This window comes from Strix uralensis, chromosome 35, assembly GCF_047716275.1.
Source record: "Strix uralensis isolate ZFMK-TIS-50842 chromosome 35, bStrUra1, whole genome shotgun sequence".
Taxonomy (NCBI): domain Eukaryota; kingdom Metazoa; phylum Chordata; class Aves; order Strigiformes; family Strigidae; genus Strix; species Strix uralensis.
The window spans coordinates 1,905,554-1,919,350 of NC_134006.1; the positions used below are offsets into that span (position 1 = coordinate 1,905,554).

Below are 13,797 nucleotides of genomic sequence, written 5' to 3' on the forward strand. Positions count from 1 at the left end.
GCTAATTGGCTCGGCCTTGGTCAGGGGCGGGTCCAACTTGGAGCCGGGGGAGCTTCGAGCAGTTTCTCCCAGGAGCCCCCCCCGGTAGCCCCCTCCCCTGCTATTAAACCCCTCCACACACAAACCTAGAAGGACCCTGAATGCGGCCCCCCCGAGGATCCCATTGGGCTTGGGGTGCTGGTACGGGAATAAGCGACCTTTACACAGCCCCCCTGCATCGTGCTGCCGCCTCTCAGGGTGCTCAGCACCCCCTGCCTGGGGCTCAGCACCCACCCGGCTGCACCCTGTTGTGCTGGTTTGTGTGTGGAGGGATTTGGGATTGGGGAGGGGTCTACAGGGGGGGCTCCTGCGAGAAGCTGCTCAAAGCTCCCCCAGCTACAAGTCAGAATCGGCTCTGGCCAAGGCCGAGCCAATTAGCAACAGCGGCCGCGCCTCTGGGATAACTTCAGAAGGGGAACCTGGGAGGAGGAGAAAGAGGAGGGCGGACGAAAATACCTCTGCAAACAGCGAGGGTGAGGAAGGACGGAAGGAGAGGGGAGGTGCTCTGGAGCAGAGACTGCCCTGCACCCATGGAGACCCATCGGGGAGCAGATGCCCCCCCAGAGCCCCTGGGAGGGACCCACGTGGGAGGAAGATCGTGGAGGACTGTCTCCCGTGGGAGGGAGCCCACGCTGGAGCAGGGGAGGAGTGTGAGGAGTCCTCCCCCTGAGGAGGAAGGAGCGGCAGAGACAACAGGTGATGGACTGACCCCAACCCCCATCCCTGCCCCCTGCACCGGTGGGGGGAAGAGGGAGAGAAATGGGGAGCAAAGCTGAGTCCAGGAAAAAGGGATGGGGGGGGGGAAGGTGTTTTGAAGATGTGGTTGTATTTCTCACTGTCCTGCTCTGTCGCATTGGTACATTGGTGGGGGTGGGGATGTTCAAATTCGATGGCTGTTCTTTCTTCTTTCCCCGATGGAGTCTGTCTGTTGCCCGAGCCCATAATGGGGTAGTCGTCCCTCCCCTGTCTTTGTCTGGTTCCCCCCCGGCCTTTGTTTTTATTTTGTCCTCCCCATCCCTGTGGGGGAAGGGATGATCAAGCATCTGGTGGGGCTCAGGTGCCCTCGGGGCTCAAAGCACAACATGGCGCTAACGGGCAAGGCCATGCAGGGTGTGAGAAGGAGGAGAAGGGAAGGGAGGGAGCCGAGCAGGCAGAGACATGGAGTAGGTGGCTGCTCTTCATGTGCCTCAAGAGCCCCCAACTGAGCCCCTTTGGTCTCCCCACAGGGGCTGGGACAGACAAGCAGAAGGAGGAGCAGTGCCAGCCCAGGGAAGAGCAGAGGGGGATGCTGCAAGGGCCCGAAGAGGAGCCCCAGAACCCCACGGTGGACGTGGAGCACGATGGCCAACGGCAGCCAGATGATACGCAAAGGAGCCACACACTAAGAATACCCCGAAAACGCTCTTTCAAAGGGACGTATGCTGAAGACTCTCAAGAAGCCACAGCGCAACCACGGAGTAGGTCCAGAGGGAAGGAGTATAAGTGTAAGGACTGTGGGAAGGTCTTTGCCTGCGGGAGCAACCTGACCCGTCACCGACGGATCCACACGGGAGAGAAGCCCTACAAGTGCCTGGATTGTGGGAAGAGCTTCACGGAAAGTGGGAGACTCCTGTGTCACCAGAGGACACACACCAAGGAGAAGCCCTTTGTCTGTACCACGTGTGGCAGATGCTTCACCTGGCGCTCGAACCTCATTGCTCACCAACGGATGCACACAGAAGAGAGACCGTATGTCTGCTCCCACTGTGGACTGACCTTCCGGCAGAGTGACCAGCTCACGAAGCATCAGCAAACTCTCCACCATGGTGAGTCCTGGGTGTGGCTAATCATGTCGTGCTCAGAAATAAAATGGAGAGGACGGGAGGGGGTTTACCAGATATTAGTCAGGAACTGCCTGGGCATCCATGCACCCATGAGAGGTGGTAAGTGATGGCCTCCTCCGGCCTCCTCCTGTTTCCTCCTGCCTTCTCCTGTGAAACAATTTTTACCTCCACCCATGGGTTTTCTTTTTCTTCTTCTTATTCCCCTTCCCGGGTTCACCCCCAGTGGGTGGGAGCAGCCAACAGCCCAACCCTGCCCCACCCCGACCTGCCTCATCTCCATCCCCGGCTCTACTGAGGGGTGGGTTTGAAGGGATGTGAATATGGGGACCAAGGGTGGGCACTTTCCGGATTGAGGAACGAGGGATGGAGGAGAAGTAAGGATGGAGGAACAGGAGGGATGGAGCACAAGTACGGGCCGGAAGACGACAGACACACAGAGACACACACATAGAGCCATGGGCACCTGAGCACTTGCACCCTCAATTCCTTGAACACTTCTGCACCACAGCGGGGAGGGAAATACCTCTGCAAACTGCAACAGTGAGGAAGGACGGTAGGAGTGGGGAGGTGCTCTGGAGCAAACTCGCCTGCATCCATGGAGACCCAATGGGGAGCAGATGCCCCCCCAGCCTCTGCAAGGAACCCACGTGGGAGGAAGATCATGAAGGACTGTCTCCTGTGGGAGGGAGCCCACGCTGGAGCAGGGGAGGAGTATGAGGAGTCCTCCCCCTGAGGAGGAAGGGGTGAGGGAGGGGCTGCTTGGGGCTCAGGTGCCCTTGGGGCTCAAAGCACAACATGGCGCTAAGGGGCAAGACCATGCGGGGTGTGAGAAGGAGGAGAAGGGAAGGGAAGGGAGGGAGCCGAGCAGGCAGAGACATCAAACCTGCCCAATTAGCATTAACGAAGACATTAGCCACAAACAGAGCTCTCTGCCTCTGCTAATGGGGGATCTTCCAGCCACCAGTAGAAGGTGGAAGCTCTACCATGAGCTTTGCAGCTGCTGAGGATGCAACACTGGAGGGGGGACTGTGCGTACAGAGGAGGCGATGAGCAGGGGAAGGGGGGCAGGGGCAGAAAAGGGGGGGACACACAAGAAAAGGGTGTAAAAGGGGCTGGCACTGCAGTACAAGGGGATTCTTCTGTGTGTTGGCCATCGCCGTTGGTCCTGTCTTCGTTATTCAATCTCTGTCTGAACTCTTTCTGGCCCCAGTGCTGGCTCCTGGGGGGACTGGTGTGAGCGGGTTTGGGGTCATCTGTAGGACTGGGCCTGGGGGTGTCGGGCCCCTGCTCTGTGGTGCCAGATGATACACAAGGGAGTAAAGTACCCAGAGAACCCAAAAAATGTTCTTTCAAAGGAATGTACGGTGAAGAAGTTCAAGAAGGTGCAAGCCAACCACCAAGTAGCTCCAGAGAGAAGGAGTACAAGTGTGAGGACTGTGGGAAGGTCTTCACCAGCAGGAGACACCTGAACCGACACCGACGGATCCACACTGGAGAGAAGCCCTACAAGTGCCAGGATTGTGGGAAGAGCTTCACGCTGAGCGGGTACCTCCTGAGTCACCAGAGGACACACACCAAGGAGAAGCCGTATCTCTGCACCACATGTGGGAAACGCTTCTCCTGGCGCTCATACCTCAACGCCCACCGACTGATCCACACGGGAGAGAGACCATACCCCTGCTCACACTGCGAGATGACTTTCCGGCAAAGTAATGACCTCAGGAAGCATCAGAGGGCCGTCCACCGTGGTGAGTCCTCAGGGGGGCTTAGCCCCATATCACGTTGTGCTCAGCAATAAAATGGAGAGGAGGGATTTGGGTATGGGGATCGGCCAGATTTTGGTCAGGACCTGGCTGGGCATCCATCTCCCCATGGCCGGGGGTGAGTGATGGCCTCCTCTGGCCTCCTGAGCTATTTTTACCTCACCCACAGGTTTTTTCACTTTTCCTCTTCTTTTCCCCTTCCCGGGTTCACCCCCAGTGGGTGGGAGCAGCCAAGAGCCCAACCCTGCCCCATCCCGACCTGACCCACCTCCATCACAGGCCCTCGCAGGGAGTGTGGGGAGTTTGGGGGGGGAGGAAAGTGAGGACCAAGGGTGGGTGCTGATGCAGAGTGAAGAAGAAGGAGGGATGTTGGAGGGGGAGAGATGGAGGAGGAAGAGAAAGGATAAAGTACCAAGATAACCCCAAAAATGGTCTTTCTTCTTGACATGTGCTGAAGACCTTCAAGAATCCACAACCCAGCCACGGAGTAGCTCCAGAGAGAAGATTTACGAGTGTGAGGACTGTAGGAAGATCTTCACCTGCGGGAGCAACCTGAGACGTCACCGACGCATCCACACTGGAGAGAAGCCCTTCAAATGCCGGGATTGTGGGAAGAGCTTCAGGGAAAGTGGGAGACTTCTGCGTCACTGGAGAACACACACCAAGGAGAAGCCCTTTCTCTGTACCACGTGTGGGAAACGCTTCTCCTGGCGCTCATACCTCATCAAACACCAACGCACCCACACAGGAGAGAGACCGTATGCCTGCTCGCACTGCGGGAAGAACTTCCGGCGGCGTTATCATCTCAGGAGGCATCAGTTAGCCGTCCACAATGGTGAGTTCTCAGGTGGGACTTAAACCCCTATCATTTTGTGCTCAGCATTAAAATGGTGAGGAGGGGCTTTGGGGGTGGAGGTTGGCCAGATTTTGTTCATGAACTGGCTGGGCATCCATCTCCCCACAGGGAGGGGCTGTGGATGATGGCCTCCTCTGGCCTCCTCATGAACTATGTTAACCTCCACTCACAGGTTTTCTTGCTTTTCCTCTTCTTTTCTGCTTTCCAGGTTCTCCCACAGAGGGTGGGAGCAGCAAACAGCCCAACCCTGCCCCATCCCACCTGCCCCATCTCAATCCTCGCACTCCCAGGGTGTGGGGGTAGTTTTGGGGGGGTGAAAGTGGGGACCAAGTGTGGGCAATGGTTCATGATGAAGAAGGGGGAGGGATGGAGAGGGAATAAGCATGAAGGAGGGGGAGGGACAGAATGGAACTCATGCAAGAACAGGGGACACAAACAAAAACACAGAGACACAGAGCCATGGGCACTTGTGCACTTGTACCCCCATCTCCTTGCACACCTGTGCACTGCAGGCAGGGTACAGAGATCATACCTGCTGCTGCCTCTCAGGGTGCTCAGCGCCACCTGCTTGGGGCTCAGCATCCACCCGGCTGCACCCTGTTGTGCTGGTTTGTGTGTGGAGGGGTTGGGAGTGGGGGAGGGGGCTACAGGGGGTCTTCTGGGAGAAGATGCTCAAAGCTCCCTTGGCTACAAGTTGGACCCACCCCTGGCCAAGGCCGAGCCAATTAGTGACAGGGACTGTGCCCCTGGGATAAGGTATTTAAAAAGGGGAACCAGAGAGGAGGAGATGTTACAACCTGGAGTGGGAGTCCAGAGAGTTGTAAATGGTCAGTGATCCCCTCAGCTTAAATTAAGGTGAAACAAGAGCAGACGACCACTGAAAATGTTTTACTTCTGGTAGAAGGAGCTTAAACTCAGAAAAGGATAGTAAGCAATGCAGTCTCTTACAAATCTGTAAGAAGGAAAAGAAAGGAAATAAAAGAAAAAGGAAGGAGAGAAAGAGAGTCTGGATCCTCCAGGTTCCAGCTTTGTTTCAGGTCCTGTAGTCTGGGGTAGTGGGTGCCCCAAACCCCTTGTCCAATTGAGTCAGTGATCGCGATCTCCCCCTGGCGCTGCTACTTCTCCCCCAGTTTCCACAGTTTGGAAGTTCATGGAGGACTGTCTCCCATGGCAGGGAGCCCGTGGCCAAGAAGGGGACAAGTGCGAGTACTCCACACCCTGTGGGGGAAGGGGCGAGGGAGGGTCTGGGTGGGGCTCAGGTGCCCTCAGGGCTCAAAGCACATGGCGCTAACAGGCAAGGCCATGCAGGGCGTGAGAAGGAGGAGAAGAGAAGGGAGGGAGCCGAGCAGGCAGAGACATGGAGTAGGTGGCTGCTCTTCATGTGCCTTAAGAGCCCCCAACTGAGCCCCTTTGGTCTCCCCACAGGGGCTGGGACAGACAAGCAGAAGGAGGAGCAGTGCCAGCCCAGGGAAGAGCAGAGGGGGATGCTGCAAGGGCCCGAAGAGGAGCCCCAGAGCCCCACGGTGGACGTGGAGCACGATGGCCAACAGCAGCCAGATGATACGCAAGGGAGCCACGGACCAAGAACACCCCAAAAAAGTCCTTTCAAAGGGACGTATGGTGAAGACACTCAAGAAGACCCAACCCAACCACCGAGTAGCTCCACAGAGAAGGAGTACAAGTGTGAGGACTGTGGGAAGGTCTTCACCTGTGGGAGCAACCTGAGCCGTCATCGATGGATCCACACGGGAGAGAAGCCCTACAAGTGCCTGGATTGTGGGAAGAGCTTCACGCTGAGCTGGTACCTCCTGTGTCACCAGAGGACACACACCAAGGAGAAGCCGTATCTCTGCACCACATGTGGGAAACGCTTTTCCTTCAGCTCAAACCTCGTTGTCCACCAACGCATCCACACGGGAGAGAGACCATACATCTGCTCGCACTGTGCGATGACGTTCCGGCAGAGAGATCACCTCAGGAGGCATCAGCAAGCCCTCCATAATGGTGAGTCCTCGGATGGGGCGTAATTACATATCATGTTGTACTCAGCAATAAAATGGAGAGGAGTGGGATTGGGGGTTGGGTTGTCCAGTGTTTGGTCAGGAACTGTCTGAGCATCCATCTCACCATGGTCAGAGGTGAGTGATGGCCTCCTCCATCCTCCTCCTGCCACTTCTAGTCAAACATTTTTTACCCCCACCCACAGGGATTCTCACTGTTCTTCCTCTTCCCCCCACGGTGGGTGGGAGCAGCCAACAGCCCAACCCTGTCCAATCCTGACATGACCCATCTCCATCCCTGCACCTCCTGGGGGGTGGAGGGAGTTTTGGTGGGGGGATTAAAGTGGGAACCAATGGTGGGCACTGGTCCAGGTTGAAGAAGCAGGAGGGATGGGGGATGAGTAAGGATGAAGGATGGGTAGGGATGGATGAGGATTGTGAGCAGGAACAGGACACATACACACACACACACACACACCCCACACACACACCCCCCCTCACACACACCCCCATGCATTTACATGCTCAGCAGCGCTAGAAGGGCTCCAGCAGTTGGCAGCACCGTACTGGGTGGTACTGGTCCGGGTGGGATATGCTGGAGTAGGTGGCTGCTCTTCATGTCCCTTAAGAGGCACCAGCTGAGCCCCTTTGGTCTCCCCACAGGGGCTGGGACAGACAAGCAGAAGGAGGAGCAGTGCCAGCCCAGGGAAGAGCAGAGGGGGATGCTGCAAGGGCCCGAAGAGGAGCCCCAGAGCCCCACGGTGGACGTGGAGCACGATGGCCAACGGCAGCTGGATGATACGCAAGGGAGCCATGCACCAAGAAGACACCGAAAATGCTCTTTCAAAGGGACATATGCTGAAGACCCTCAAGAGGGTGCAACCCAACCAGGGAGCAGCTCCAGAGAGAAGGAGTACAAGTGTGAGGACTGTGGGAAGGTCTTTGCCTGGGGGAGCAACCTGAACCGTCACCGACGAATCCACACGGGAGAGAAGCCATACAAGTGCCAGGATTGTGGGAAGAGCTTGAGGGAAAACGGGCGACTCCTGCATCAGTGCAGGGTACACACAGAGGAGAAGCCCTTTCTCTGCACCACGTGTGGGAAGCGTTTCTCGTGGCGCTCATACCTCATCAAGCACCAACGCATCCACACGGGAGAGAGACCGTACGCCTGCTCGCACTGCGGGAAGAAATTCCAGCAGAGTTGCCACCTCTGGAGGCATCAGCAAGCCCTCCATAGTGGTGAGTCCTCGGGGGTTTAGTGTGAGATGTCCCAGGATCTGGGGGAGCTGTGGGTGGGGATGGCTTAATGCAATGGATTTCTCTTTGTCCAGCAGGCACCGAGCACCCAGCTGGAGCCAGGACAAGCACCCCCAGTGCTGGAGGAGAAGTTGGAGAACAAGGAGGAGCAGACACCGACGGGACAAGGGGATGGCGTGAAGAACACCCATGCAGCCACGAGCAAGGTGATGGCCCGTGCCAAGTGGGGGACCTCTAAATGCCCCGAGTGTGGGAAGATCTTCCGCTGGAGTAACAGCATGAGACGTCACCAAAGAAATCACACGGGAGAACGACCCTACAAGTGCCCAGATTGCGGGAAGACCTTCAAGGACTTCTCCAGCCTCATCTCCCACCACAGGATCCATAAGGGAGAGAGACCGTACAAGTGCTGGAGTGTGGGGAGTGCTTCAACCTTCAGGACCAGCTCCCACCTCACCACGTACCAGCGGATCCACACCCAGGAGAGCTCCCACACGTGCCTGTTCTGCGGGAAGTCATTCAGCGTGAGCGCCAGTTGTCTTGTCCATCAGAGGCCCCACTTGGAGGAGGTGCCCGTGGGCCAGGGAGCCTCCCTGGGTGGTGACGGGCCACAAAATTAGGGGCTTGTCACCTCCCTGGGTAGGACTTGCAGCCCTCTGGTCTCATCTCATGAGCCAGGTGATGTTGGAGGGGAAATTCAGAGATGTCTGTGGGGTGCTAATGCCCCAGCAAGGTATGTGTGAGGGGATGACGGCTTCTGTGAGCCTCTCTCTGATTTAAATGTGAGTGCCTGCACATCGGAGTAAATTTGGAGATTTACCAGCAGGTGCCTTGGGTACATCGACAACGTGGTTCTTCCTTCACCCCAGCACGTGGGACCATCATGTCCAAGAGCCCCAGCATCTCCTTGGGGACTTGTGGGTCTGGGCAGAGGTGATGTTTAAGAATCGCTGCCTTCCTGGGAAACCAGGGTGCTCCCATGAGTCCAAAGGGATTGTAAAGGCTCGTTAGGCAGTGAGGTCAACAAGACCCAGCGTTGAGCAAACTGCTGGACAGTCTTGGTACGACGTCTTGGTGGGATGTTGGTTGTGTGGTACAAGCTGTGACCACCGTGTTGTATTTTACTGCATTTGCTCTTAGTATGTTTATCTCTCCCTGTTCATCTCTCGCTTCGTTAAATGTGTGTACCGTTAATTATTACCTGATTCCAAGCTGTGAGGATGAACTTCAATGATGGCGCTCACCAAGGCTGAGGGTTTTGTGGTTTCTGGTGGGATACAGCGATACCGGACTATGATGGTGGAGGGATGAGCTGCTCTCACCCATGGCTCCTCGGGGACTATTTTACCCTGAGGAAGGAGACGTGGTCCATGTGGCAAACCGCAACAAAAATTCTTGGGTGGTTTGGGGGAAGCAAAACCCCATCCAGGACCCTGCAATCAAAATGGAGCGTATGGGATGCTCCTGTCGTTACGTAGGTGCACACAGACGTAGATGGATACACACAGACCCAGGGGGTGTGTACGTCCCTTACAGGAAATCAAAGGAACAACTCTTTTTTTCTTCTTTTTTAAGTTTCTATCAAATAAATTGGATTTTGCTCATAATGGGTTTCAGATTTGTGTCCTGTTCATTGAAGAGTGAATAGATTTGGGGGATGCACAAGAGATGGGGAGGGGGGACGCAACCAGGCAGATGACCCAACCCAACCCAAGAGCTATTCCTGGCCCTATCTCATCCTGCTTCTCAGAGACTCCTCCAGCCTCTCTGCCCTCTGGGGCAGGATGTTCCCCTCTGCTCACACTTCTCTCCCCCCTCCAGGGCAGAGTCGTTAGCCAGACATCCCTTGGTTATGCAAAGCTGGGGTGACTCACCCCTTAGCCCCTGGTCCCTTCCTTTGTCCCAACACTCTTCAAGCAGTGACTGACCCTGGCATTGGTCTATTCCCGAGTTCGGAACGAGCAGAGCAGAGAATTTCCTGAAGACATCACATCCCTGGTCCTGCGGGGTGGGGTGAGGTTTGCGGGGGGTCTGTGTGAATGTGGGGAACAAGGGCGGGCGCTGGTCTGGGGTGAAGAAGGAGGAGGGATGGGGGAAGGGGAGGACAAAGGAGGGGGAGGGCGAGGGGCAGGAAGAGGGGACACACACAGACAGAACCATGGGCACGCGGGCGGTCGCACCCCCATCTCCTTCCACACCTGTGCACACCCAGATAATCCTGGGGCGGGGTCGGGGCGTATCCTGCCCTCACAAGCCCCCGTTGCTAGCACCCACCCGGCTGCACCTTGTTGTGCTGGTTTGTGTGTGGAGGGGTTGGGAGTGGGGGAGGGGGCTACAGGGGGGGCTCCTGGCAGAAGATGCTCAAAGTTCCCCCGGCTCCAAGTGGGACCCGCCCCTGGCCCAGGCCGAGCCAATTAGCGACGGCGTCGAGCTCTGAGATAAGGGATTTAAAGAAGAGACGTTGGGAGGAGGAGGAGAAAGAGGAGGAGAAAGAGGAGGAGAAAGAGGAGGAGGGGGGAGGGAAATACCTCTGCAAACAGTGAGGGAGAGGAAGGACGGAAGGAGGGGGGAGGTGCTCTGGAGCAGAGACTGCCCTGCACCCATGGAGACCCATCGGGGAGCAGATGCCCCCCCAGACCCCCTGGGAGGGATCGACGTGGAAGGAAGTTTGTGGAGGACTGTCTCCCGTGGGAGGGAGCCCACGCCGGAGCAGGGGAGGAGTGTGAGGAGTCCTCTCCCTGAGGAGGAAGGAGCGGCAGAGACAACGGGTGATGGACTGACCCCAACCCCCATCCCTGCCCCCTGCACCGGTGGGGGGAGTAGGGAAAGCAGTGGGGAGCAAATCTGAGTCCGGGAAGAAGGGATGGGGGGGGAAGGTGTTTTGAAGCTGTGGTTGTATTTCTCACTGTCCTGCTCTGTCGGATTGGTACATTGGTGGGGGTGGGGGTGTTCAAATTCGATTGCTGTTCTTTCTTCCTTCCCCGATGGAGTCTGTCTGTTGCCCGAGCCAATAATGGTGGAGTCATCCCCTTCCCTGTCCTTGTCTGGATCCCCCCCGGCCTTTGGTTTTATTTTGTCCTCCCCATCCCTGTGGGTAAAGGGGAGAGTGAGCGTCTGGGTGGGGCTCAGGTGCCCTCGAGGCTCAAAACACAACACGTCGCTAAGGGTCAAGGCCATGAGGGGTGTGAGAAGGAGGAGAAGGGAAGGGAGGGAGCCGAGCAGGCAGAGACATGGAATAGGTGGCTGCTCTTCATGTCCCTTAAGAGCCCCCAACTGAGCCCCTTTGGTCTCCCCACAGGGTCTGGGACAGACAAGCAGAAGGAGGAGCAGTGCCAGCCCAGGGAAGAGCAGAGGGGGATGCTGCAAGGGCCCGAAGAGGAGCCCCAGAGCCCCACAGTGGACGTGGAGCACGATGGCCAACGGCAGCCAGATGCTAGCAAAGGGAGCCACGCACCAAGAAGTCTCCGAAAACGCTCTCTCAAAGGGACGTGTGCTGAAGTCTCTCAAGAAGACAGAACCCAACCACGGAGTAGCTCCAGGGAGAAGAAGTACGAGTGTGAGGACTGTGGGAAGGTCTTTGCTAGTAGCAGCAACCGGACTCGTCACCGATGGAACCACATGGGAGACAAGCCCTTCAAGTGCCAGGATTGTGGGAAGAGCTTCACGCTGAGTACGTACCTCCTGAATCACCAGAGGACACACACCAAAGAGAAGCCCTTTGTCTGCAACACATGTGGGAAATGCTTCTCCTGGCCTTCGAACCTCCATGTCCACCAACGCGTCCACACAGAAGAGAGACCGTACGCCTGCTCGCACTGCGGGAAGACATTCAGGCAGAGTGATTCACTCAAAAGGCATCAGGAATCCATCCATAATGGTGAGTCCTCAGACAGGTCTTAATCTTGTATCACGTTTTCCTCAGCAATGAAATCGAGAGGAGTGGTTTTGAGGGTGGTGGTTGGTCAGATTTTTGTCAGGAACTGGCGGGGCATCCATCTTGCCATGGGCAGGGGTGAGTCATGGCCTCGTCCTGTCAAACAATATTTTACCTCCAGCCACGGGTTTTCTTGCTTTTCCTTTTCTTTTCCCCATCCTGGGTTCAACCACAGTGGGTGGGAGCAGCCAACAGCCCAACCCTGCCCCATCCTGATCTGCCCCATCTCCATCCCCGGCCCTCCTGGGGGGTGGGGAAAGTTGAGGGGGCATGAAAGTGGCGATCAAGGGTGGGTGCTGGCATGGTATGGGGGAGGAGGGATGGAGGAAGAGCATGAGCAGGAACAGGGGACACACGCACAAACACAGCCCCAATCTCGATGGTCATCCATGGACTTGCACCACCATCTCCTTGCACACTTGTGCACCGCAGGCCAGGTACAGGCAGGAATTTGTAGCATCCTCAGAGCCCATGTCATGGGGGAACGCTGAATGTGCCCTCCCGCAAACAACCTGCTGGGCTCGGGGGCCTCATAAGAGGCTGAGCAGCCTTCCCTCAACACTGCAACATCATGCTCCTGCCTCTGTGGGGTGCTCAGCACCCCCTGCCCGGGCCTCTGCACCCACCCGGCTGCACCCCATTGTGCTGATTTTTGTGTGAAGGGATTTCGGAGTGGGGGAGGGCACTACAGGGATGGCTCCTGTGATAAATTTCTGGAAGCTCTCCTGGTTCCAAGCTCTGGTCAAGGTTGTACCATTTAGAGGTGGAGTTGCACTATGGGGTAAGGTATTTAAAAAGGGAAACCTGGGAGGATGAGGAAGGGCATGAAGGCAGGAGGGAAATACCTCTGCAGACAGTGAGGGTGAGGAAGGAGGGCATGAGGGGGGAGGTGCTCTGAATCAGAGACTCCCCTTCACCCATGGAGACCCACGGGGGAGCAGATGCCCCCCCAGAGCCCCTGGGAGGGACCCACGTGGGAGGAAGATCGTGGAGGACTGTCTCCCGTGGGAGGGAGCCCACGCCGGAGCAGGGGAGGAGTGTGAGGAGTCCTCCCCCTGAGGAGGAAGGGGTGAGGGAGGGGCTTCGTGGGGCTCAGGTGCCCTCGGGGCTCAAAGCACAACATGGCGCTAAGGGGCAAGACCATGCGGGGTGTGAGAAGGAGGAGAAGGGAAGGGAAGGGAGGGAGCCGAGCAGGCAGAGACATCAAACCTGCCCAATTAGCATTAACGAAGACATTAGCCACAAACAGAGCTCTCTGCCTCCGCTAATGGGGGATCTTCCAGCCAACCGTAGAAGGTGGAAGCTCTACCACGAGATTTGCAGCTGCTGAGGATGCAACACTGGAGGGGGGACTGTGTGTACAGAGGAGGCGATGAGCAGGGGAAGGGGGGCAGGGGCAGAAAAGGGGAGGACACACAAGAAAAGGGTGTAAAAGGGGCTGGCACTGCAGTACAAGGGGATTCTTCTGTTTGTTGGTCATCGCCGTTGGTCCTGTCTTTGTTATTCAGTCTCTGTCTGAACTCTTTCTGGCCCCAGTGCTGGCTCCTGGGGGGACTGGTGTGAGCGGGTTTGGGGTCATCTGCAGGAGTGGGTCTGGGGGTGTCAGGCCCCTGCTCTGTGGTGCCAGATGATACACAAGGGATTAAAGTACCCAGAGAACCCCAAAAATGCTTTTTCACAGGGACGTATGGTGAAGAACTTGAAGAATCCACATCCCAACCACGGAGTAGCTCCAGAGAGGAGTTCAAATGTGAGGACTGTGGGAGGGTCTTCACCTGGCGAAGCAGCCTGAGCCGTCACCGACGGATCCACACGGGAGGGAAGCTCTACCAGTGCCAGGATTGTGGGAAGAACTTCACACTGAGAGAGAACCTCATGCGTCACCAGAGGATGCACACCAAGGAGCAGCCGTATCTCTGCACCACGTGTGGGAAACGCTTCACCTGGCAGTCAAACCTCATTACCCACCGACGCATCCATACGGAAGAAAAACTGCACCCCTGCTCGCAGTGTGGGATGATGTTCCAGCAGAGTTGTCAACTTGAGAGGCATCAGAAATCTGTCCACAATATCCACAATGGTGAGTCTTGAGAGGGGACTTAACCCCATATCCCGTTGTGCT

General features: G+C 56.8%; 1 protein-coding gene across 1 annotated transcript in view; it reads left to right on the forward strand.

Moving 5' to 3' along the window:
• The first annotated feature begins 129 nt into the window (after positions 1 to 129).
• Positions 130 to 13,797, forward strand: part of LOC141936873 (uncharacterized) — a 122,340-nt gene continuing 108,672 nt past the window's right edge. Inside the window, 11 exon segments of the mRNA XM_074854214.1 lie at positions 130 to 735; positions 1,266 to 1,844; positions 3,218 to 3,610; positions 4,083 to 4,460; positions 5,907 to 6,485; positions 7,145 to 7,723; positions 7,816 to 7,947; positions 7,949 to 8,356; positions 10,378 to 10,509; positions 11,040 to 11,618; positions 13,357 to 13,755. Coding sequence (XP_074710315.1) covers positions 570 to 735; positions 1,266 to 1,844; positions 3,218 to 3,610; positions 4,083 to 4,460; positions 5,907 to 6,485; positions 7,145 to 7,723; positions 7,816 to 7,947; positions 7,949 to 8,356; positions 10,378 to 10,509; positions 11,040 to 11,618; positions 13,357 to 13,755 — 4,324 coding nt within the window. The 5' untranslated portion in view covers positions 130 to 569.